General features: G+C 45.6%; 3 protein-coding genes and 2 pseudogenes across 12 annotated transcripts; 1 reads left to right on the top strand and 4 right to left on the bottom strand.

The window, feature by feature from the left end:
- Positions 1-95: 95 nt before the first annotated feature.
- LOC125516241 (uncharacterized) lies at positions 96-23,917 on the bottom strand. Of its 10 annotated transcripts, none has more exons than XM_087531199.1 (7): positions 22,654-23,917; positions 19,734-20,983; positions 11,787-11,912; positions 10,139-10,442; positions 9,922-10,028; positions 2,432-2,738; positions 96-2,331 (listed from the first exon to the last, which is right to left on the bottom strand). In XM_087531199.1, exon 1 carries the CDS (start codon positions 23,869-23,871, stop codon positions 22,717-22,719), a length of 1,155 nt encoding a protein of 384 aa, XP_087387325.1. In that variant the 5' UTR covers positions 23,872-23,917; the 3' UTR covers positions 96-2,331; positions 2,432-2,738; positions 9,922-10,028; positions 10,139-10,442; positions 11,787-11,912; positions 19,734-20,983; positions 22,654-22,716. The 10 variants fall into 10 exon arrangements, with proteins under 10 accessions (XP_087387325.1, XP_087387324.1, XP_087387327.1 ...); XM_087531202.1 differs by lacking the exons at positions 96-2,331; positions 2,432-2,738 and adding an exon at positions 9,423-9,767 and having other exon boundaries at positions 19,734-19,877; positions 20,679-20,983; XM_087531200.1 differs by lacking the exons at positions 96-2,331; positions 2,432-2,738 and adding an exon at positions 9,423-9,767 and having other exon boundaries at positions 19,734-19,983; positions 20,679-20,983.
- Positions 3,473-4,469, bottom strand: LOC125516244 (uncharacterized; annotated as a pseudogene).
- On the bottom strand, positions 5,506-7,412 carry LOC125516243 (uncharacterized). The gene has a single exon (XM_048681731.2). The coding sequence runs from the start codon at positions 6,391-6,393 to the stop codon at positions 5,689-5,691; it is 705 nt and encodes a 234-aa protein (XP_048537688.1). The 5' UTR covers positions 6,394-7,412; the 3' UTR covers positions 5,506-5,688.
- Positions 7,552-9,274, bottom strand: LOC147963780 (uncharacterized). The gene has a single exon (XM_087531204.1). The coding sequence runs from the start codon at positions 8,413-8,415 to the stop codon at positions 7,711-7,713; it is 705 nt and encodes a 234-aa protein (XP_087387330.1). The 5' UTR covers positions 8,416-9,274; the 3' UTR covers positions 7,552-7,710.
- Positions 17,915-18,733, top strand: LOC147963781 (L-type lectin-domain containing receptor kinase IX.2-like; annotated as a pseudogene).
- Positions 23,918-24,184: the final 267 nt, after the last annotated feature.

Consider the following 24,184-nt stretch of genomic DNA (forward strand, 5'->3'; position numbering starts at 1 on the left):
AGGTATGCAGACAGCTTGGTTTGAGACATATCTCATGTGATGAAGACATAACAACCTCATAGCCTCGGGTTAGTGTGTCTGAAGTCTGAACTATGTATGTAAACCATTGAACTGAACAACATCAGAGTTGAGTAATTTTGCCATTTTATACATAATAAATCCTGTAAAACGGCAGGTGCCAACCACTGGGTATTGGATCTGAGTATGTACCTAGCTATCTATAAGCTATGAGTATTCAGCAGAAAAACTCTGTTGCCCAACTCAAGTGCCGGCAATTGCTCCTCTTCAGTTATGGAATGCGCTGAGAGAAGCAAACACCTGCCAATGTTCGGCATTGCAAGTTGCTTTGACAAGAGCCAAAGTGTAGATTTGAAGTAACAAGACTGCCATTTTGTTTACAGCTGCAAGTAGTCTGATCACCCCTCAGTCCTCAGTAACAGGTGTAACCGTCTTCCCGGTCTACCTGAAATGTTCATGTGCTTTCTTTGCTGATTGGGCGTACCATGTACGACTGAATATTGACCTGAAAGCTGCGGACCGGCCCTGGGGCCCGCCTGAAATCGTGTGGGCGCGCATAATGCCATCGTGCGACCTGTCTTAAATCTGGGGCGGCAGCTGGATGCAGAAAGGGGGCGCTCCTGAGGCGGCGGCGTCCAGGAGCTCGGCCACTCGCTTTAACAACACATCGCGGCCGCCTTCCAGCAAGCGGCACCGTAGTAGCTCTCAGGCCACCGTGAGTGCGGCCCTGGAGTTCGCCTGCTCCCGTCGGGTGTATGGCGCCGTGGCAGCGGCGTGGTTCGAGGCCCTTGCTGCGGCCCGCACCTGCCGTGGCGTGAGGGCAGGCGGCGTCTGGCCGCGTCGCCCGCGCCTTGCAGCGCCCTGCGGAGCGCGAGCTGCCTGAGGCGCAAGGTCGGGGTCGCCCTGAGATGGCGACACGGCGTGGGCGGGCCACGCCGCCCAGCGGTTGGCGTTGGCAGCCGGGTTGCTTGACATCTGGGTGGAGAAGCGGCGGAACGCGACACGGAGGAAGGAGGACTCCGGTGCACCCCTACCTGGCGCGCCAAATGTCGGGTTTCGGGTTCCGGCAGACCCTTGAGGTTCAAACACTGGGGTGCGCACGGAGATCTCCCCTACTGGTCTACGTCTGATCCTCTCGTGCGAACTAAAATGAAAATGATGAACAACACAAGGGACACGATGTTTATACTGGTTTAGGCCACCGTTGTGGTGTAATACCCTACTCCAGTGTGTGGTGTGGTGGATTGCCTCTGGGGCTGATGATGGACAGTACGAGGGAAGAACAGCCTCGCGAGAGGTGTTCTTGAGCTGGTGCGATGAACTGCTAGGGTGAGTTCAGTCGCCTCTCTCTCTCTCTGCTATGGTTCTACCAGATTTCCAACCGTCATGGTCGTCGTCGTCCCTTCTCGATGTCTCGAGGTTTTTCTAGATGTCTCTACTCTGTGATGGTTAGCTCTATTTATAGAGGCCCTGTGCCTCTCCCCGAATAATTGAGTGGGAAGGGCGTCAATAATTGGTCATTTTGAAGGGGAACATCTAGTACAAGTTATCCTGACCAAAGATGGTCTTCGGCTGCCAAAAGCACTGGCGATGACGTCGTCTTGGGCTTCACGGTGACCTCCGTCCTGCCGTCCGGCTGGTCTTGGTCTCGTTGCACCGGAATGGTAACCTTTGCCTGATGCCTTGGCATGTGCTTGCCCCCTTTGCACCAAAGGGAAAACAAGGACACTGCGCAGGCCGGCGCCCGCCTGGCGCCCGCTTGGTCTCGATCGTCATGGCTTGCGTCACGGGTTCCTCGCGAGGTACTCCTGCCTTGATCTCTCCGCCTCCTCGCGAGCCTGCCTGATGAGGCTGCCTCTGAGAAAGTTTCCTGTCGTCCGCCCCGCGAGGCTTGGCCCCTCGCGAGGGTCTTGAGCTTGAGCTGATGAAGATGGGTCGCGCTGGGCCCCTACTTGAGCCACGTCGCAGGCCGCAGGCAGGCAAGTCTGAGGACCCCCGTTCCCAGAACGCCGACAAGCCGCACTGTAGATTTGAAGCAACAAGACTGGCATTTTCTATGCTGCTGCAAGTGGTCTGATCACCCCTCAGTACTCAGTAACAGGTGTAACCGTCTTCCTGATCTACCTGAAATGTTTATGTGCTTCCTTTGCTGATTGGGTGTACCGTGTAGGTCTGAATATTGACCTGAAAGCTGCAGCGTCTCCTCATTTCATCAGAACCAAGTGCAGCTCTTGGATGGTGTCTACCCCAGTGCGCACATTTTGCTCCCCTCATATATAGGCAGAAGTAGAAGCACTTGCACATCTTTGCTACCTACAGACAACCGGAATCTTGTCAGTTGAAGTCCTGAGAGTTTGTCACCCATCTTCAAGGCAAGTTTATGCTGCTCTGCTGTTATCTTATCGTTTCATACATCTATGAAGAGTGTATGGGCCTGTCGAACGTGTCTTAATTGTTGGAGACAAACTCATGCACGAGGAACAATTTTCGTGTTGGATCTAGGTAGCTTGATCATGCATGCATGTGCATCAGCGTTACATGATGACTGTCCTCTCCATGCTTTGTCGCTCGCATTCTACAGCCGTGTCTTCATTGTTAGTGGCAAACTCATCTGCACCCCCAGGGCGGTTGGTGATTGCTGGTGTAAGGAATCACTGATTTAATCAGCATGTTGTTCCAGGCTGTGCTATCCGGTTCTGTTAACATCCTTTGTGGTGCTCCTATACAATGTGAGAAGGGGTAAGAAAGAGATCAAAATATATTACCAAAGTCTATCTACCATGCTTTGATGAGGCAAAATATTTCGCTTTTACAGGAGATATTTTTGGTATCAATGTGTTAAACATTAAGACATGCTATCTCTGGAAACCTATAATGCTCAATCCAATATTTATCTCCCATTAAACACCAACTAAAATTATGCTGAATATACCATCATACTATTTTTTTTCATCTGCGAACATGGATTATTGTTGTTATCAAGAACATTTAGATTTCATTTTTCCACTTGACCTACCCATCATCATTATTTTTATGATTTTATCAGAAATGCAAGCTTTATCATCTGAATAAATGTGAATATATATCTAAATATTAATTGAGCATATGAGGCCAGCATTTCCAACTATGAAGTGAATCTGGCTAGTTGATTTATGTGCAAGTAGAACCATCAGCCATGTGGCTTCGACCTGGCTTGTCCCACTCCCATGTATGATAAGTGAGATCCATAAAATAAGGCTAATCATGAATCTTATGGTAGGTGTAATGGAACCGACAACCTTCTAGTTTTATGGTAGGCCTAACACCATTGTTGTTATCATTTACCACAAAAATGTAACCTGTAAAACAAACCTAATTAACAGAACCTAAAAAATTATTGACATCATACACATTTGCTTTTGTCATGCATATATTCATCACAAAGCCCCAAGAGATTATTATCAGTATCACAATATGGATCAAAACTTTGGTCTTTGTTTCTATAATTTCTGTACATCTGTACTGTATACTATACACATGGAAAAACTGTATCAAGATTGGCTCATCCTCAAAAAGGCGGATGACAATCGCAGGGAGTAGAGTGATGTGGAGTATTTATGAGCTAAGAATGTTTAAAAGAGAAACTCTGTTCTGGACTAATTTCCTGAACAGATTTCCTGCTCCATTCTGAAGATCTCCGATGCTGCACTCTAACTCCTGCAATTGCTCCTCGCAAACAACAACCTTCTTCTTGTAAAATGCCTTGCAGACAAGAGACTGCTTTGGCATTTCAATTTGCTTCGACAAGAGATGGAGTGTGGACTCCAACAGAGAGATGCAGATCTCTCTTGCGTTGGTCAATAGCATGACCATCTTGTCGGATGCAGCCTTCTTGGAAGTCTTCTTGAAATGTTTCCTGGCCTTCTTCGCCAAGCGAGTAAAAGACTTGATCTTGGCTTGAGCAGCCGCATCATCTCCTTTTCTTAGAGCCACTTGCAGCTCTTGGATGATGACCACCATCTCGGCGAAGGTCTCTTGCATGGTGCTGCAGAGATCTAAGAGCTCAACGGAGCATCCCATCTCTCCATCCAACATGTTCCTCTGCTGGGAGGAGCAAACTTGGTGGCTTGGTAGGCAAATAATCTCTTCAAGACCATCGTAGATATTTGCAAGACTCCTGAGACCATCGCACATCGCGCTGATGGAATTGGAGGAAGAGATGCTTGCTTCTAGGCTCTGGAGTTCTTGCTCGACTTGGGTCTCACTAACGTGAGGCCTAGAAGGCAAACTTGTCGATCTTTGGTGGAAAGCCATATCTGAGCTTGAAGCTTTTCTCTGTATTGTGGTTGAAGAGAGGAGGAACAGAAAAGAATACTTCTTGGTTTGATGTGTCTACTGCTCTGCTCAGGCCTATTTATACATAAATGTACATGCAGTAGCATTTGATTGGTAGACATGAAGAATCACGCCATTACATCTCCCAGATGCTGTCTGCTATGCCTTGAGATTTGCCAGACGCATAGAGATCGCAACACTAAAGTCGTCTCGTGTTTAGTACATTGTTTTGTGCTACTGTCCAAACAATTGGCAGCAAGAACCAGCACCGCAGTTTCGTCTGATGGTGGATCTTTCTTGCATGCTCAGGCCATTATTTAATGGGTTGCTAACCTAGCATTTAGCTGTGACATACCTGTATTTAATAACGTGTTTTCCTTGGTGGGCACATTTGCAAATCACAGGTCAAAGCCTCGAGGTCGGACCTGGCATGTTTAGGCCATGGTAGCAAGATCCATATTAGGGGTTCAGCATATTATCCCCATTTTTTCAGATTGAGGCTTCCAGCCACCAACCGTGTGAGTAGCATGACCATTTCATATCTAACCATTGCTGAAATAAGATTTTTGATGTGTGCCCGTGGCCACCCTATTTTTTGCAAAAAAATTGTACAATCTTATTACCTCTTTAGTCATACTACTGATACTCCGGAATCAGCATATTTTTTCTTTTGGTAAAGTTTGAAATAAGCATGTAAAGCATCGATTGTTGTTTGTGTATTGAGAATCATTTTATTGAAACAAACAAAAGGTCTGTGCACTGGCAATCATTTTATTGAAACGAACAAAAGGTTTGTGCACTGGCAAGTTTAGATCAGGTCTTGCTCGGATTATTGTTAATACGTAGATCATGCAAAAAGTTGTGGTATCAAAGTAAATGTTTTTGTTGTTTTGTCGCCTTCAATGCTTGAATGATATAGATGTCATAGATGTTAAAGTTTGAGTGCACTAATTCAGACTCTGTTGTATGAAACAAGAAATATATTCAATTGTAGTGCCAGACTGCACAACCATGTGGTAGTGGTGGAGAATCTGGATAATAGAACTGAATGATTCTGTTAAATACAGGTTGGAGTGATTCTGTTAAATGCAGGTTGGAACCATGTGACTTTGGTTTTGCATGTTCCATACATAAGGAACAAGATCCACTAACCATGGGCATAAAAATAAACTATACTGGGATCACAAACACATCTTCAAGGATGATGGATCAAAACTTTGGTTTCTCTTTCTGTTTCTATAGTATCATGTACATTTATACAGTATAGTGTATACACATGGGAACATTGTATGAAGATCAGCTCTTCCTTAAAAGGCGGATGCCAATCGGAGGTCGTCAACAGTGACTTGGGAGTATCTATGAGCTAAGGATGTTGAGTAGAGAAACTCTGCTCTGGACTAACTTCCTGAACAGATGTCCTGCTCCGATCTCAAGATCTACGATACTGCACTCTAACTCCGACAATTGCTCTTCCTTGCAGAAAACTGACTTCTTTTTGTGAAATGCCTTGAAAACAAGAGACTGTTTAGGCATTTCAATTTGCTTCGACAAGAGACGGAGTGTGGACCCCAGCAGAGAGACAGAGATCTCCTTGGCCTTGGCCAAGAGCATGACCATCCTGCAATCTACAGAAGTCTTCTTCGCGGTCTTCTTGAAATGATTCTTGGCCTTCTTCGCCAAGCGGGTGTAAGACTGGATCTTGGCTTGAGTAGCTGCATCATCCCCTTTCCCTAGAGCCACTTGCAGCTCTTGGATGATGGCCTTCATCTCGGCGAAGATCTCTTGCATGACGCTGCAAAGATCTAGCAGCTCAAGAGAACCTTCCATTTCTCCATCCAACATGTTCCTCTGCTGGGAGGAGAAAACATGGTGGCTTGGTAGGCAAATAATCTCTTCAAGACCATCATAGATGTTTGCAAGACTCCTGAGACCATCGCACATCATGCTGATGGAATTGGAGGAAGAGATGCTTGCTTCTAGGCTGAGAAGCTCTTGCTCGACTTGGGTCTCACTGACGTGAGGCCTAGAAGGCAAACTTATCGATCTTTGGTGGAAAGCCATATCTGAGCTTGAAGCTTTTCTCAGTATATATTGTGGTTGATGAAGAGTTGAAGAAAGGAACACTTATTTGTTTGATGCGTCTCCTGCTCTGCTGAGGCCTATTTATACAGAAATGTAGAAGCAGTAGCATTTGATTGGTAGACACGAAGAATCATGCAATTACATCTCCCACATGCTGTCTGCTATGCCTTGAGATTTTTTAAGCACAAGCATAGAGATTGGAATCCTAAAGTCGTCTCATGTTTAGTACATTGTTTTATGTGTCTACTGTCCATGCTATGGGCCATTACATTATTATGTTCCAGCAATTGGTAACAAGAACCAGCAGTCCAGTTTAGTCTGATGGTGGATCTTGGCATAATTGCTTACCAAAGTCATTATTTAATGGATTGCTAACCTAGCATTTTTCCGTGGAATGCCTGTATTTAATCAGGTGTTTTCTTTGGTGGGCACCCTTGCGAATCACAAGTTAAAGCTTCGATGATCAGAGCTGGCATGTTTAGGCCATGGAAACAAGATCCATGTTAGTGGTTCAGCGTGTTATCCCTGTTTTTTCAGTTTGAGGCTTTCAGCCACCCACCATTTTATATCTAACCATTACAGAAACAAGCATTTGTTGTGTGCCCGTAGCCACCCTATTTTTTTCAATGTTTTGTACAATCTTATTACCTCTTGAACATACTAACTGATTCTCGAACATCGCCATATTTATTTTTGGTGAAGTCTGAAATAAGCATACAAAGCATTGATTGTTCTTTGTGTATTGAGAATTATTATACGAAAAGGAACAAAGACTTTGCACACTGGCAAGTTTGGATTAGGTCTTGCTCAGATTATTGTTAATCCTGCAGAGCAAATGTTTTTGTTATTACTTTGCCTGAAATGCTTAAATGATATACATGTCGACGATGTTAAAATTTGAGCACTAATTTGGACTTTGTTGTATGAAACCAGAAATATAATTAATTGTAGTGCCAGACTGCATAGCCATGTGGTGGTGGTGCTGGAGAATCTGGATAATAAAACTGATTGATTCTGCAAACTACAAGTTGGGACCGTGTGACTTTGATCTGGCATGTTTCATGCATAAGGGACAAGATCCACTAACCAAGGTTATCAAAATTAAGTATACTGGGATCACAAGCACATCTTCAAATATGAAATGGTCAAACGGATCAAAACTTTTGTTTCTCTTGCTATAGTATCATGTACATTTCTACTGTATAGTGTATACATAGGGGAAAATTGTATGAAGATCAGCTATTCCTTAAAAGGCGGATGCTAATCGAATGGTGTCAAGAGTGACTTGGGAGTATCTTATGAGCTAAGGATGTTGAGTAGAGAAACTCTGCTCTGGACTAATTTCCTGAACAGATGTCCTGTTCCACTCTCAAGATCTATGATGCTGCACTCTAGCTTTGACAGTTGCTCTTCCTTGCAAAAAACTGACTTCCTTCTGTGAAATGCCTTGGAAACAAGAGACCGTTTAGGCATTTCAATTTGCTTCGACAAGAGATGGAGTGTGGACTCCAGCAGAGAGACAGAGATCTCTCTGGCCTTGGCCAAGAGCATGACCATCCTGCAGTCTGCAGAAATCTTCTTCGTGGTCTTCTTGAAATGATTCTTGGCCTTCTTCGCCAAGCTGGTGTAAGATTGGATACTGGCTTGAGCAGCCGCATCATCCCCTTTCCTTAGAGACAGTTGCAGCTCTTGTATGATGGCCTTCATCTCGGCAAAGATCTCTTGCATGGTGCCACATAGATCTAGCAGCTCGAGAGAACCGTCCATTTCTCCATCCAACACCGTCCTCTGCTGGTAGGCACAGACTTGGCTGCTTGGAAAGCAGATGATCTCTTCGACGCCATTATAGATGTCTCCAAGCCTCCTCAGACCCTCGCACATCATGCCGATGGTCGTGGAGGAAGAGATGCTTGCCTCTAGGCTCAACATCTCTTCTTCAATCTCGGTCCCGGTGGGGTGAGGCCTAGAAGGCAAACTTATCGATCTTAGGTGGAAAGCCATGTCTGATCTTGAAGCTTTTCTCTATTTTGTGGTTGAGGAGAGGAGCAGAAAAGAAGAGCTTATAGCTTGATGTATCTACCGGTCTGCTGACGCCTATTTATGCAGAAGGTATGTTCAAACATGTACTGTAGCATATGAATGGTAGACATGAAGAATCATGCCATTGCATCTCCCAGATGCTGTCTACTATGCCTTGAGATCTGCCAGAAGCATGGAGATCAGAACACTAAAGTCATCTCATGTCTGCTACATTTTTTATTGTGTCTGGTGTCCTCGAGAAGAACCATCACATTGTCATGTTCCACTTATTGGCAGCATGACTAATTAAGAGGGGCATAGTTTGGTGGTGTATCTTGACATAATTGCACGCTGAAGCTATTATCTAGTGGAATGCTGCTGGCTACTGGCATGTTCTTCATTTAATCGGCTATTTTTTCTTTTGATGGATACTCATGATAACCACGGCCGGTGCCTCATAATTTGGAGCTGGCATTTTCATGTATCGGAAAACAAGATCCAATGCGCCTTTTATTTTGTTCAACATTGTGTCCCCATCTTTTCAGTTATATCGTATCAAACAATGACATAAACAAGGTTTTGAATTGTGACCTTGCTCACCAATCTCTTTTCAATGTTATGCGATGCTATTTCTTTTTGGTTATACTAATTGATTCGCAAACATCATTGTGGGTGAAGTTTGCCATCCTAATAGATTTTTTTCTTTTTTAGGTTATTTCTGTTGCTAGCCAAAATTGTTCAGTTCTACGACTGAGGTCACTAGCCAAATGGCATAGATGCTAAACGAATCCTGTTTGCTAGTAATTTTGAAGCTTTCTGCCAATATACCAGGTCTCGTAATAATTTGTAATGTTGGCACAAACGTAGTTACATAATAATTTGTTGCGCTCTGTAATCGTTTTCTTTCCTGCCCGTTTGGGTGTGTGTACTGTGTCTCTTCTACCTTCTCAATGGAATGAAACACAAGGCTTCTGTGTTTTCTCAACCAAAAAAAAAATGGTAGAATATGCTGCTTATTTTGAAGTCAGTGTTTTACCCAGGTCGGGTCATTGGTATGATGTAGTACAATTTAGAGCACACTTTAAAATTCTGCACCGCGTAAAGAAATGGAGTAATCTCCAATGGGTTAGTTTGGGGGGTCGAATTTCTACAAGATTACATTGTTTTACAGTCTGTTTAAAGGATGGTCATTCCTTTCTTCCTTCTTTTCTCTTCTCTTCTCTTTAAAGGATGGTCATTCCTTGGTTGAAATGGCGGCAATTAGAAGATTAGAGTATCTGGCAAATACTCCCAGCAAGAAATCAGGGCATTTGCAATTGCATATTAACTGCAGTCTACGGGTGCGGGAGAAAGTGAATTAGTGATGTATATATAGCACATATAGTGACAGAATGTAAAATGAAACCAAATAAGTGGAAGATCTCGTAGTTGCAAAATCAACATGTTTCTTAGACAAATAAATGGTGATATTTCGTAAGTAGAACTTACTTTTGTTGCACTACAAGCACCCAGAACTATTTTTAGTCATAAAGAATGGGTGTGCACTGTTGGGGGCGATGCTGGACCAATCCCAACATGGAAGTATATAAAAAAACCTATACATAAACATAAGTCTCAAATATCCTTCATGCTGAGCGCAGTGGAGTGTAGCTGAGTATTCTGAAAGGTGTGCAACTTCTGAAGGAGACAGAACTCAGATTCGTACCTGGTCTGGTCCATGGGTGCCTGGAGGGTGTTACCCGACAGTCAGGTAGTCATGCCAGTGCCAATCTCCCTACTGAAGTTGGCAAGTTACCGTGCTCATGGAGGCAGTGACTGAAACATGGGGCACGGGATCGATTCATCAAACTTTTGCAGCAGAGGATGTTCCCGTGGTCCTCATCATGCCGATATTTGAACAGAGTGAAGATTTGGTCCTGGGAACTACTTGGCACATAAAACTTGAGCGCATGATGTATCTCGCACCTTGATGATTCGCCAGCCTTGTCACCTGAAGTTTCACCCTGTGACTGGAAGCGAACCAGGATGGAATCAAGTATTGACAAGGTACAACAGACACAAAAGTGAAGGGTTCAAGCAAAGATGATCCAGAGAATAGCAGTACACTCTTGGGGATTACCACAAAGCTATAACTAGACGCTCGGTGAGTTAATCCATGGTTTTGATGGGATTTTGTTTATGACAATGTCATAAGTGAGCAGACCTACCCTCTGTGGCTCACCGTATGAATGTTTCAAAAGCAAATGTTATCAACATCCAGTCTAGTACCTTCAGCAAAAACAAAGTATAGGGATTAACAGTCGCTGCTAAGATACATAGGAAGATCTTCCCGTTGTTAGTGTTCGTGGAAAAGAGTCAATTGACATCCTTTGAAACCAATCTCCTACCATAAAAAAATGTTAATATTTCCACTGTTGAAACCAATTCGACCAAGGTGTAGCTTACATATAGCATGAAGATAAAACTAGGACTCTGTTGCGTGGAAAACATGAAAACTGTTCCCAGCCAACAAAAACTATTCATAGTACTGTAATTCGAATATCTAGCTTATAAGCATTCTCAGTTTACAGAATGGTATGGTTCCATGGAAAACTACTGGAGGCCATTACCGCCACCGAAATAGTTCCCATTATCCGTTGGATGAGTTGATATCGCATTATCAAGCTCTAAGCTGACAAGCTCTGAATCATGCATAGCAAAAAACAAAAAAGATCCAAATCGTTTTTTTACAACAAATTTCTAGATGCATTTTTTTTACAAACGGAACAATTAATGGTGCCTAAGTTTCTTCCATGTTATAGTCGTTGCTGGTGCTTGCAAATACACCAAAGATTTCAGGTAAGCGCTATGACAGAAATAGCACAAAAAACTACTGTATAGCTATTTAACAAAAGAAAAAGATAGCTAAATTATCTTGATTTCTACATGTATACTTGTTAAAAAAACATCATAGCTAACCGGGGCAGTTCTTTTTTTGCTTCCGTTTTTCTGTTCTCAGCTGTGTCAGGTGGAAACAAATATACAGATAGGAACTTTCACAGATTCCTTGGGCGACAACAGGCAGGAAAAGTACTCTTCCAATGCCTACGAAACCTAAACTGCTGCATGACAGGCTCCTCAACAAAGGCCAAATATAGAGTTCAATCCTCTGTTCTACACATACATTCTATCATATCCCTACATTTTGCACATTTTTCCTATCTTGTGAACCAACGGAGCCCTAAAGGTGGGAACTACACAAACCCGCCCGTCAAAGTCAATGTCATCACAACCACCCCAAGGAAACTTCAGTCAAGATTGGAGGGCAACCAAATTTGCATAAAATAATTGAAGGCCAAGGTCCTGATAATTACCTGACAGTACATAAAGTTCATATCGGGAACATGCGGCTACTAAAGCAATCCACAAGTAGTAGCAGCTGGTGGTCGTGTGCCCGGCCCACTGCCCACAGACTTGCACCCTGGTTTCCATCTTTCAGACTATCATATAGCAAAGTTAGCAACTGGTACAATTAAGTGGAGGCTCAGAATAAAACAACTTGGAAAGGTAGCACAGTGATGGCAGTGTGCATGAATGCCTTCAGTAACATGCAGGAAGATTCTTGCCACCTACTTATATTCAGACATGACTCGGATGAGATACATGCACCCACGTGATTAATCTAAAGGTAATTTAGTCGTGTATATATGCCGCAAGTTCACGCTCCTGAGCTCACAACACCCCAACGCCAGCCAGACAGCGCTAGCTAGACAGACAGCCATGTTTCCTGCAAGCAATGGCGCGCCCCAGTAGCAGCTTCTTCTCATCATCATCCTCTACGCCGGCTGCTTCCTCCTCTCCTCGCCACTCGATGCTCCTTGACATGTCGCCGCCGCAACGCCGCCACCCATCTCATTTAGCTTCAACTTCGCCAACTCATCCTCATGCGACGCAAAATACCTCAATTTCTCGGGTGACGCGGCCGTGAACGACAGCTTGGTCAACCTTGCAGGCAACTCCGTTGCAGCAGTGACTACCGGCGACCGCGGCTTAATGTCGTATGGGCCCCCGTTGCCTTTGTATGACAACACCACCCATGAGGTGGCGAGCTCATGCATGGATGGCTTCACAGGCATGCCCAGACCGGATGACCTCACGACATCTTCTTCAAGAAATGCACGACATCTTCAAGAAATGCTAGGACACCATCAAAGATGACATTATGAGGGTCATACACATCTTTGAGTCCCTACATCGAAATTACTATGCACACGACAATGTGCTGGACGATTCTCAGACGACCTGGTGATCGATGGCTGCGGCCCACGTGAACCCAACTGATCGATGGCTGCCGTAGCCTGTCGTCCACAGATCGGGCACAACCCATCATGTGTGTAGCAGTCCTCTCCCTACATTCGGCAAATTTCCATTGGCTCAACTCCGCAAATGTGGTGCTTTTGCCCAAAGAGGGTGCGGAGGGCATCTCCAACTACAAAACCATTAGTCTCGTCCATGCTATCGATATTATTGTGAACGTGCTATCCATCAGCCTTGGCCCCCACATGGATGCCCTGGTCTCCAACGTGCAAAGTGCAATCATCAAGAGGGGAAGGATTCACGATAACTTTATGTATGTCCGAACTTTGCCCGCCGGTTGCACAAGTGCGGGACCCCCACCCTACTCTTCAAGCTTGACATTCGCAAGGCCTTTGATTCGGTTAAGTGAGAGTACATCCTTGATCTTCTACAAAGGAAAGGCTTCCCGACCAAGGTTCGGAATTGGATCACCGTGCTTTTCTGCACATCTTCATCGCGGATCCTCTTGAATGGTGTCCTTGGCCATCCCATGGTGCATAGTAGGGGGCTTCGCCAAGGAGATCCACTTTCACCTCTCATGTTCGTCATTGCTGGAACTAGCAACTCAGAAGGGTCTCCTTCACAAGATTCGTGGGAGAGGTGCTAGGGTGAGAACCTCCCTATATGAGAACAACGCGACCGTGTTCATGACCCCTATCAAGAGGGATATTGATAACCTCGCGACTATTTTAAAGGGGTACAACGAGGTGACTAGTCTTTGCACCAACTTCCAAAAGAGCTCAGTGGTGCCCATTCAATGCAACCAACTCAATTTAGGCCACATTCTGCAGAGATTGCCGGCAACTAGAGCTTCGTCCCCCTTGACATATCTGGGCCTTCCTCTCTCGGTATGGCAGCTCAAGAAGGTGGACCTTCACTTCCTTGAAGACAAGGTGGCAGGAAAACTCGTCACATGGGAGGGTCAACATATCACTACTAGTGGCCACACAACGCTAGTCAAGTCCGTCGTCACTTCCCAGGTGGTCTACTTTACAACACCACTTGTCGTCCTGCCGAGCACACTCCTCGATTTTAACAAGCTTGAGCGGGCCTTTCGTTGGTTCGACTCGAACAACACTACTAGTGCAAAACGCAAGGTGAAATGGGAGGCGGCCTGTCAGCCACTCAAATATGGAGGCTTTGAGGTGCTCAAACACTGATAAAATCGCTATGGCCTTGAGGTTGTGTTGGTCATGGTTTGAATGGAAGGAGCCGGGGAACTTGCAGATTGGTATGGGAAACCGTTATAATGAGGATGACCTTGATTTCTTCTATGCCTCCACCACCATCACGGTGGAGAATGGCGCTAAAACACCGTTCTGGGACTCACCATGGCTCCTTGGACGAAAACCAAAAGAGATTGCCCCTCTCATTTTCAAGGCATCAACGAGAAAAGATTGGAAGTTGCGTGAGGCCCTCAAGGAGAATGCTTGCATTTAAAAGATTAAATCATCCACAATTGTTTCCGTCGACCACATAAGGGAGTTCTTCACAATTTGGATGCTTGTGCGTGACTTCCATCTTGATGAGCATACCAAGGACGACATCGTGTGGAAACTCAACAAATGGGCTCTACTCAGCGGCTTCCACCTACAAGGCGCAATTCTTTGATATGACCTCTCCCCTATGGAACAAATGGTTTGGAAAGTTTGGGCTCTGCTAAAAGTCAAGTTCTTCGCTTGGTTAGCCATACAAGGCCGAATTTGGACCACCCATAGATTGGCCAAACGAGGCTGGCCAAACTGTGGCCTTTGTCCTATTTGCAAGAGGGGTCGTGAAGCTAGAGCACATCTCTTCTTCAAGTGACGTTTTACAATTTAGCTATGGAACTTGGTCATTGAGAAGCTTGGTCTCGACCACATGTACACTTCTACTTGGCACTTGGAGGATTCCATCAAGTCTTGGTGGGCTAATAGGACCGGGTTGAACATCCCCAGCTAGATGGCCATGACTTCTCTCACCATGCTTGTATCTTGGACAATTTGGAAGACAAAACTCCCGTGTCTTCTGTAACAAGAGTAAACCATCGGTGATCTTGCTAAACACCATTTTAGCCGAAGCCAATCTTTGGAGCACCGCAGGGGCTAAGAAGCTAGGCACTTATAGTATGAGAGTCGGTTGTAAAACAAACTCAATTCTTTCCTTAATTAATAGATGAGGCAAATCTTATGTCTCCGTTTCAGAAAAGCTCATGCATGGATACCCCAAAGGGGATGCCATGGCTTTCTTCCTCGTCGGCTAGCCATCGGCGCTACCGCCAGACTCGGCTGGTGATGCCTTCGGCGTCACAAACAAGAAACCTTGAACAACATTGGCATCGACCTCAGCTCCTTCGGACACTCGGTTAACACAACAAGCCTACCCAGATTCAGCCTGAATGGGACCATGACGGCATCCATCAATTTTAACATCACCGGGATGCTGGTCGCTAGACTGCACTTCGATGGCTAAAATAGCCTAGACGTGACCGGCAACAACTACAGTCAGAACACATCATCATCATCCGCCGGCAGACCACTCTACTGACTATGCATTAAGCCAGACCATGAGGTAACTGAGTGTTGGCACCATTTTGATGAAAATTATCTTCTCGGCAAACACCATGTGGTTGTTGCTCTCCGGGAACAAGGAGAAGGAAACATGGTGTCGTATGCTGACTCCGGGCTTGAGAAGCTTGCCATCCGCGAGAAGTATTTCGGCAACAACCAAGTACACACTGCCACAAGCGGTTGACATATGAACATCCATCACATTGGTCAAGCCTCAATTAGTTCCCCAATTGATCTTCTATTAAAAGATGTTCTCCACGTTCCACAAGCCAATAAGAATCTTGCTTCTATGTCTCGCTTAACAACCCATAACAATGTATTCTTTGAAACTCATCCTAAATATTATTTTTATAAAGGATTGGGCAACGAGGAAACTCCTCCATCACGGTAGATGCATCAGAGGACCTTACCCCATCACATCAGGAGCATTTAGTCATCAAAAGCGTCGTCATCAAGCCCTCCTTGGCAAGATGGCATCAAAGAGTAGGACATCCGTCATCAATCATAGTTGAGCAAGTAGTCAATCAAGGCAATCTTCCATTTTCAGGTAGTGAAAATAAAGAGTCTGTTTGTGATGCTTGTCAGTGTGCCAAGAGTCACCAACTCTTTGATGACATCTTGCCAAGGAGGGTTGACGACGGAGTAGGCTTGACGACAACGCTTTCGACTAAATGCTCCTCATGTGATGGCGTGAAGTCCTCCGATGCATCTACCGCGATGGAGTTCCCTTGTTGCCCCAATCCTTTAAAAGAAAATATTCAGGATGAGTTTCAAAGAATACGCTGATAAGCGAGACATAGAAGCAAGATTTTGTTGGCTTGTGGAACGTGGAGAACATCTTTTAATGGACATTAATTGAAGCTTGACCAATGTGATGAATGCCCATACCTCCACCGCTTGCGGCAGTGTGTACTTGGTCGTTGCTGAAATACTTCTCGTGGATGGCAAGCTTCTCAAGCTCACCTGCGATGTGGTCGGTCACCCCGGAGTCAGCATACCACACCGTGTTTCCTTGTTCCCAGAGAAAAGTGGCTACATGGCGTTCGTCGGGAACATAATTTTCATCAAACGATGCCAACACTCAGTTACCTCATGGCTTGGCTTCTTGCATAGTTGGCAGCGTGGTCTACCAGTGCAGGAGGATGATGTGTTCCTGATTCTAGCCGCGTGTGTGTTGTTGTTGCCACGCCCATGCACGCCGCTGTTACAGCCATGTCCTTGGTGACCACGGCCTGGGCTGCCACTGCCACGGCCACGAGCCGCAACATTGGCAGAAGACTGTTGTACGAGCATCCCTTGGGAAAGGTTGAGTTGTGCCTCAAAGCTCATCGGCTGGCTGTAAAGCTCCAGGGGCATGACAAGCTCGAGGCGGTCGAGGGCTGAGACCACAAAGTTGTACTCAAGGTCCAGACCTGAGCGGACATAGGAGATGATCTCGTGGTTGGAGAGGGGCGCACAAGCGAGAGTGATCTCATCAGAGAGCACTTTGATTTGGGCGAGGTACCCCTTCATGCTGGAGTTAGCCTTCTGAAGGTTGACAAGCGCGATTCTGGGTGTTCACGGACTCGGCTCGTGTCTGGGCAGCGAACGTGGCATGGATGGCGCCCCACATCTCGGCCGAAGTCTGCAGCATGACGGCCTAGGCAAGCACTTCGCGGGACAGAGAACCCATTCGATAGCCTTGTACATGTTGTTGCTGAGCGTACCAGATCGCGCGCGCATAGTTGACGTTCTGCTCTTCCTTCTCATCGGTGGTGACAGTGACGGTGACGGGCGACGCTGGGCTTGCTGCGTCCATCTATGCGCCCTTAATGTGGGGCAGCACGATGGCCTTCCACAAGAGGAAGTTTGTCCTCGTGAACTTCTCTTACGGTGGTTGACTAAGGGACACGACGTTGGTGCTGGAGGAGGGAGCAAAGGTGGAAGATGAAGGTTGGGAGGTCAGGGCACTCATGGTGCTGGCGAACACGGAGGCGGTGGTGCCGGTCATGATTTCTCTCAGGAGCTTGGCTAGATGTGATCTACGATCCTTATGAGGAAGCAGCTCTGGTACCATGTAAATATTATGGGAAGCATATCTCCTGCCGTAGCAGGCCACGGGTATTTATAGACTGAGGCGATCAGCCAGCCATGTCACATGGCATACAAGTTGAGGACGATCGCTAGGATGCGTCCAGATAGATGGGAGATCGAGAGGAGATCAAAACTATTTAACTAAATTCTATCTCTACTCTATCTATCTGTCTAACAAGCTCGCAGTTGCCCTACCTGGAAATGTTACTCCCACCAAATGTGGCGGTAGGGTTCTCTGCAGCCACTGGCATAGGTGTGGAGCTCCATGAGATATTGTGATGGTCCTTCAACTTCACGCTTGCTCCCAAAGAACTACCAATACCGATATGTATGTGCTCATCTTGAGTAGGGCAGTAACTTTTTACAACCTTGCACAAAGATTTAGGAGGTTATTTCACAATCCGGGTGTGTTATCCGGTACGGGTCTAACTGCAGCAGCGATTACTGGAGGAGCTTCCGTGTTCCTGCTCGTGGATTCGTTCATTCTATGATGGTTTATGTGGAGACAAAGGCGTAATTCCCTCATGGTTTCGAGGGCTGGCCCTGAGCAATTCCGGTACCGGGACTTGGCTCGCCCAACCAACAACTCCTCCATGGAGAGGAAGCTCGGAGAGGGGCGGCTTTGGCACGGTGTACTGGGGAACAGGCCTCAAGGTCGATCATGATGGAGGATAACAACAGGTTGTTGTCAAGGAGCTCTTGAAGGGGTCCAGGCTAGGAGGAGTCAAGGACCTCCTCACGGAAGTCAACACCATTAGCAACACCAAGCACAAGAATCTGGTCAGGTTGCAAGGCTGGTGCTGCATAAGCAGATGGGACTTGATGTGCCGGTGCCTGAAGCAGCTGGATGATCATAGGCTTTTCCTTGTCTACGAATTGATGCCTCAGGGTGATCTCGACCATCACCTACATGACAAGGACGCGACAGTTCTGCGATGGCCAACCAGGTACAAAATAGTGAAGGGGATAGGATCGGCTCTTGTCTACCTCCACCACGAGTGTGTGTCGTACATCCTACATAGAGATATCAAGCCAGGCAACATACACTCTTGGATGATGATTACAATGCCAAGCTCGCCGACTTCGGGCTATCAAGGACTGGCAACAAAAACAACTCCTCACTGGTGACCACCACCGTGGGGACCGATGCGTACATGGATCCCAAGTTAAAAATATAAGGTGATGTCAAGTTCGACAGGAGCACCGATGTCTATAGCTTCGGGCTCATTCTACTGGAGATCGCGTGTGGGTGGCGCAACTCCAGGAAGTATGGGATCACTATAAAAGAAGCGGTCCCATGCTCGATGAGAATTCGAGAGGCAACTTCCATGGGGAGCAGATGAAGATGGTGGAGGCCACTGCTGATGAGAGGTTGGGAGGCAACTTTGATATGGAGCAGATGCAGCATGTACTTGTCATGGGCCTTTGGTGTCCCCTCCCCAACAGTGCTGAGCGACCTTCCATGCTGTAAGCAATGCAACTACAGGAAAAAGACGAGCTGCCTCACCTTACATCGTCGGCCACCGCCACTTGTATTTAGTCTGATCATTATTAGCCAACATTTGAAATAATGTTATTGGGCAAATGTCCAGTGGGGAAGTTCCCAGCAAACGCACCCACAGGGCACATGCCTTAGATCCTGATCGAGCGATGACAGTTTTTCTAGAAAAAAAATGGCTTCAAAAGTAAACCTGTCAGGCAAAATGTTGCCACTCCCCAGCGAACTGCCCCCCCCCCCCACCCCTCCTCATCAACTAAAGTTGCCACCCCCCTAGAACTAAATCTGTCAGGCAAAACGTTCGCTTTTGCCACCTTTCCTGACGAACGTTTGTCAGATAACGAGGTCCAATATAAATACCACTGCAAAATAGGGGTTAATTCCACAGGAAATTTTTCAAGGCAATTTCATCGGTTGCCTTTCAACATCTGCTCATATGAGAGAATCCCCTCGGGCGACACAAAGAACCAGGACCCTGTAACTAGAAGGCACGTCTTGGTCTTGTCACAGACAGAAAGAATTGGGATGGAATCAAAGTCTTGACAAGGTACAACAACACAAAGATGAAATATTCAAATAAAGATAGTCCAGAGAATATCACTGCAATCTAGGGACTAACATAAGGCCATAATTAGGAGAAGCTCGGTGAGACAACCCATGGATTTTGAAGGAATCGTTTTATGAAAAAATATCATGAGTGGGCAGAACTGCCCTTCTCTACAGCCTATATGGCTGACAGTATGCATAAGTATCAATATGTATAGAGTGCAAAGTCCTACTTTACACGGACATACAACGCAATTTTACGTATCATTGTTACCAAGAAGAGAGGGGGAAGAGGGTACCTTAGCCAAATGCAAGTGTATGTGTATATCTCCTCTGAGATGCGATCACAGATTGCCATTAAGTTCACTGCCTTCAGATCGAAGATCCTGTCATTTTTTCTCTCCAAACATGCTGCCAAATCATCATGACAATGGAGGAGAAATCTGCCCGGACAATGTGCAATCATGTTGTGCAGGTTTATTGGAAGACACGTAAAATTGCTTAAATATTTAGGTGGGTTGCAAATATTTAGTGTCAGGTAAGTAGCCCCTACAGTTTTCAGTGTACACAAAAAAAATAATTCAACCATGGCATTGGCAAACGCACATACAAAAGCAGAGATATCATTAGCTCCGAAGGAAAAATACTTATAGAAGGGTACATATAATATGCATTGATCATGTTAATACACAAAGGATAGCAGTAAGTAAAAATATACTTATAGAGCCTGTCTGAGTAGTATGTGCATATGGCAGCTATGATACTTGAAGCAAAATAGTACTCCCTCCGTCCGAAAAAGCTTGTCCGAAGCTTATTTCTCAAATGGATGTATCTAGCACCAAGTTAGTGCTAGATATTTTTCGGACGGAGGGAGTGGTAGCAAAAACTATTTACAGGGCCATGCACAACATGACTACGGATAGCATGAAGATAGAAGTAGGGCTGTGTTACATGGAAAACATGAACACTATCCATAGGGCCATACTTTTGAGTATTTAGCTTAGAAGCATAATCAGATATTTGGATCACGTGATGAAATTATTCCCAAGAATCAGAAGATTTTTTTTAAATAGCATTTTCTTGCTAAGGTTACTTAAACAACTACGGAATGGGCATCAAACCCAATGGAAGCCAAGATATACTGATGTGAAGCTTTTAACACTGAACATCTAAGGTAGATATCAAATCTATGGATGCAAAGGAAATACAAAAAGCAATTTTAGCACTGGAAGTTTTGGAGATACCAAGTGATGCATTCTTTGGAGAATTGACGCAGACACATAGCCATTTACCGATGTACATCAAACCCAATGGAAGCCAAGGTATATTGTCCAGGGTTTAGATTTTGGCAGTTCATATATTTCATCCTACGCTTCATACCTCACCAAATATCTATGTTACAGATATGAGCAGTCTTAAGCCAATCAAAGACATTATCCTTTTGGCACCACTTGCTGAGCTTAGAGTTGCAAAATCCAGATCATTTCATCCTTGATATATGTAAGCATTCCATAGAGCTCAGATTCGCCACTTGCTTGGTCAGGCACAGCTGAACATAAGAAACGATTAAATTTTCATGACAGACTAATAAGAACCGCAAACAATTAGAATTTTAAAAGAGCTTGCAAAAGAGTTCACAACAATAGGCATCTATATCATGGATGCAGAATTTAATAAGAACAGCAAACAATTAGAATTTAAAAAGAGCTCACTGATCAGGCTATTAATCAATAAAACTAATGTGCGTAACTCTAAACTAAATGGCATAAACGGTACTAAGAACTACAGTATGATTATTTTAACACAACAAAATAGATAGGTAAAAATTATCTTGATTTGCACATCTATACTTGTTCAAAAAGCAGTATAGCTCAATGGGGCAGATCCATTTATTGCTTCTATATTTCTGTTGTCAGTTGTGTCAACTGCAAATAAATATACAGCTAGGAAGTTTCACAGTTCCTTCTGCAGCAAGAGGCAGAAAAACACTTCGCCGATGACAAATAAACCTACATTGCAAATGAACCTATCCTGTTGGCGAGCCTATCCTACATTGCATAAGGTCAAATATAGTTGAAAACCACCTGAAGCAGATTATGTTACTTCAAAATCAGAGTGGCTTTCATTGGCGGCTGATGCTTGACAAACCTACACTGCAGGATAGGCTCACCAACAAAGTAGCCCAATATTTATAGTTGAAAACCAGCTGAAGCAGATTATTGTACTTGAAAAGTACAAAGAATAGCTCACTGATACTCTCAATTCACTTGCTAAATGGCCTGATCTCGTACTGTCTTTAGCTCCAATACATCTTTCGTGCGTTTTAACAGGGGTAAACTTTGACTCATTGATTTCAAAAGAATGACATCTCATGATTTTGAACAGTAGACCAGATACCCATCTTGCATCATTAAACACAATCAAAACGAAGAATTCCATCAGTAGACATATAAATTTGCCACTTATGCTAGGATGGACAACAAGCCGAAGGTGATAGTTTGTACAAACACTTACAGCTTAGCTGAAAGCAACAATTTGGTCTGAAATTCGTAACTTGATGAAATTCGTAATTTTGTGAACTGACAGTTTTGCAGTAGATATGATAAGATTAATTCAAGACTAGTAGATAGATATTATAAGACTAATTAATTCCATATCCACTGATTTAATTCTGAAGATTAAGGGCAGATATAAATGATAAAAAATCAGTTGTTAATCATACTTTAGAGCCAAATAGGTTAGTTGTTCAATATTTAAACATTCCCAGCAAAAGTATGGTCAACTACAGGATTTAGGAATTTGAAGAATACAAGGAAAGAAATCAGAAGGCAGGCAATAAACATAGAACAGGTAGAAATATATCTTCTAGAAGCATAATCTAAATATTATACAGTGAACAATTTGGGCAAAAAAGACGACGAACTGAAAAAGGAACATGCTAGACAAAATTCGGCGTGAAAGCATATCACAACTGCAGGATAGTTCTTTTGCTTTCTGATTTTCAGGGTCCTGGTTTCAACAGAAAATTGGTTCCAACCACACATTCATTTCCGTCATCTTAAACAGAAGAGGGAACCATAAATAATTCCTGGACTTCTTATCTTGAGAGATTGCAGGCAATGCTTTCTTCTCTATCAAATGGCATCAACTCATGTGGCTTAAGGAATCAACAGATATCCAGTTAGGCAAAGAGCAAACAAACATAATTTACCAGATTACCATGCAAAGTGAAAACTTTTTCGCGCCATATGCAGCTACCAATTCTCATAGCCCGTTCTTGGTTCATGTAAATCTGAAATTAGTCGGCATTTCCCCTCTGCATGCGGCATCATAATCTTCAGCAAGGTTCGGTGCAGCTTCCTTGTGAGGGCATATGAACGTCTCCACAAATACCATCTCGGACACCCTGACAATTGTCCCATAGGTCCAGTGGCGATCTAGCAATCCATTTGCCTTAAGAAACTTTATAACATAGCACCGTGGCTTGACTCGGCCCTCCAGGCTAAGGCAGAGCATTACCGGGCAATGAGCAAGGTACGCCGGTTCCAACCCCATCTCAGAGATAAGAAACTCCGACTTGCTCTGCATTGTCTGATTGGATTTGGTCAGCATCAGTGGGGCCTTACGAAGAGCAATGCCCACCTCAGCATCCGACCACCTGAACGTGTTCCTTAAGTACTCCACTTTGGCAGCGAGCTTCTCCTCACTAAGGGATTCAACAGCCTTCAACGCGTGCCTGAACATCCCCGATCCACGGGGCACACCGAGACGTTTCGCGCACGCCAGCATCACCTGGACGCGCTCCGGCTTGGCGCTGAGCAGCCATGGCACAGCGAGGCAGAGCTTCGCAATATCGGAAGTGCCTATCCCGCACTCCCGCAGTAACTCAATATTGGGCTTGACCACCCTCTCTGGATCAGAACTGAGAAAGTACTTATATTTCTTGAGCCCCCGGAGAAGGCTCTCGGAGGAGCTAAAGAGGGGGAGGTAGTACTCCAGCCCGGAAACGACAGATCTAGAGCGGAAGCTGCGGGGTGCGAGCGAGGCGACGCGCGCGATCTCAGAGCGCGATAGGCCGAGGCCGGTGAGCCCGGCGAGGATGGGAGACAGGGTTCTCTCGACGCCGGCGCAGAGAAACTTCGGGTCGCGGGCCACGAGTGCGGCGACGTCGGCGCTGGATAGGCCGAGGCCGGCGAGGAAGGCGAGCACGGCGTCGGGGTTCGTGGGGGATTTGAGGTGGGAGAGCTTGGTGGAGGCCTTGAGGGCCTGCGCTCGGGTGAGGCCGCAGGTGTCGACGAGGTAGTCCTCGACGGCGAATCGGGAGCCTGGGGAGACGGCGGGCGCGGCGGCGGAGAGGAGGCGGTGGAGACAGGGGACGGGATGGGTGGCGGGCGAAGAGGGGGGATGGGTGAGGATGCAGGTTCGGAGGCGGAGCATGGCGCCGGTGCAGGGGACGTCGCCGGCGGCGATTGGGGGGGGGGGGGGGGGGGGGGGGTTGACGTTCGCCGCTGGCTGTTGGTGGCTTGGTGCGGGAGCTCGTTTTTTTTCTAGGCAATGGTGCGGACTGCGGAGCTCGTGGTCTGGCTTGTTCGAAAAGAGCAGCACCCAGCACGCATCGTCTTCAAAGCCCAGGAAGGAAATCTATGAGGCCAACTTGAGGCCCAATAGCCGAACACCAAGGCCCAGTATACACCAAAGAAGGCGACGGGGAGCTGATCTATAAAAAAAAGGGTAAGCGGCTGTGTGTTGG

The sequence above is a fragment of the Triticum urartu genome, chromosome 6A, assembly GCF_056163025.1.
Source record: "Triticum urartu cultivar PI428250 chromosome 6A, HENAU_Tu73, whole genome shotgun sequence".
NCBI classification, from domain to species: domain Eukaryota; kingdom Viridiplantae; phylum Streptophyta; class Magnoliopsida; order Poales; family Poaceae; genus Triticum; species Triticum urartu.

Coding starts and splice junctions, on each gene's coding strand:
- LOC147963780 (XM_087531204.1), bottom strand. CDS start 8,415: ATGGCTTTCCACCTAAGATCGATAAGTTTGCCTTCTAGGCCTCACCCC.
- LOC125516243 (XM_048681731.2), bottom strand. CDS start 6,393: ATGGCTTTCCACCAAAGATCGATAAGTTTGCCTTCTAGGCCTCACGTC.
- LOC125516241 (XM_087531201.1), bottom strand. CDS start 23,871: ATGCTCCGCCTCCGAACCTGCATCCTCACCCATCCCCCCTCTTCGCCC.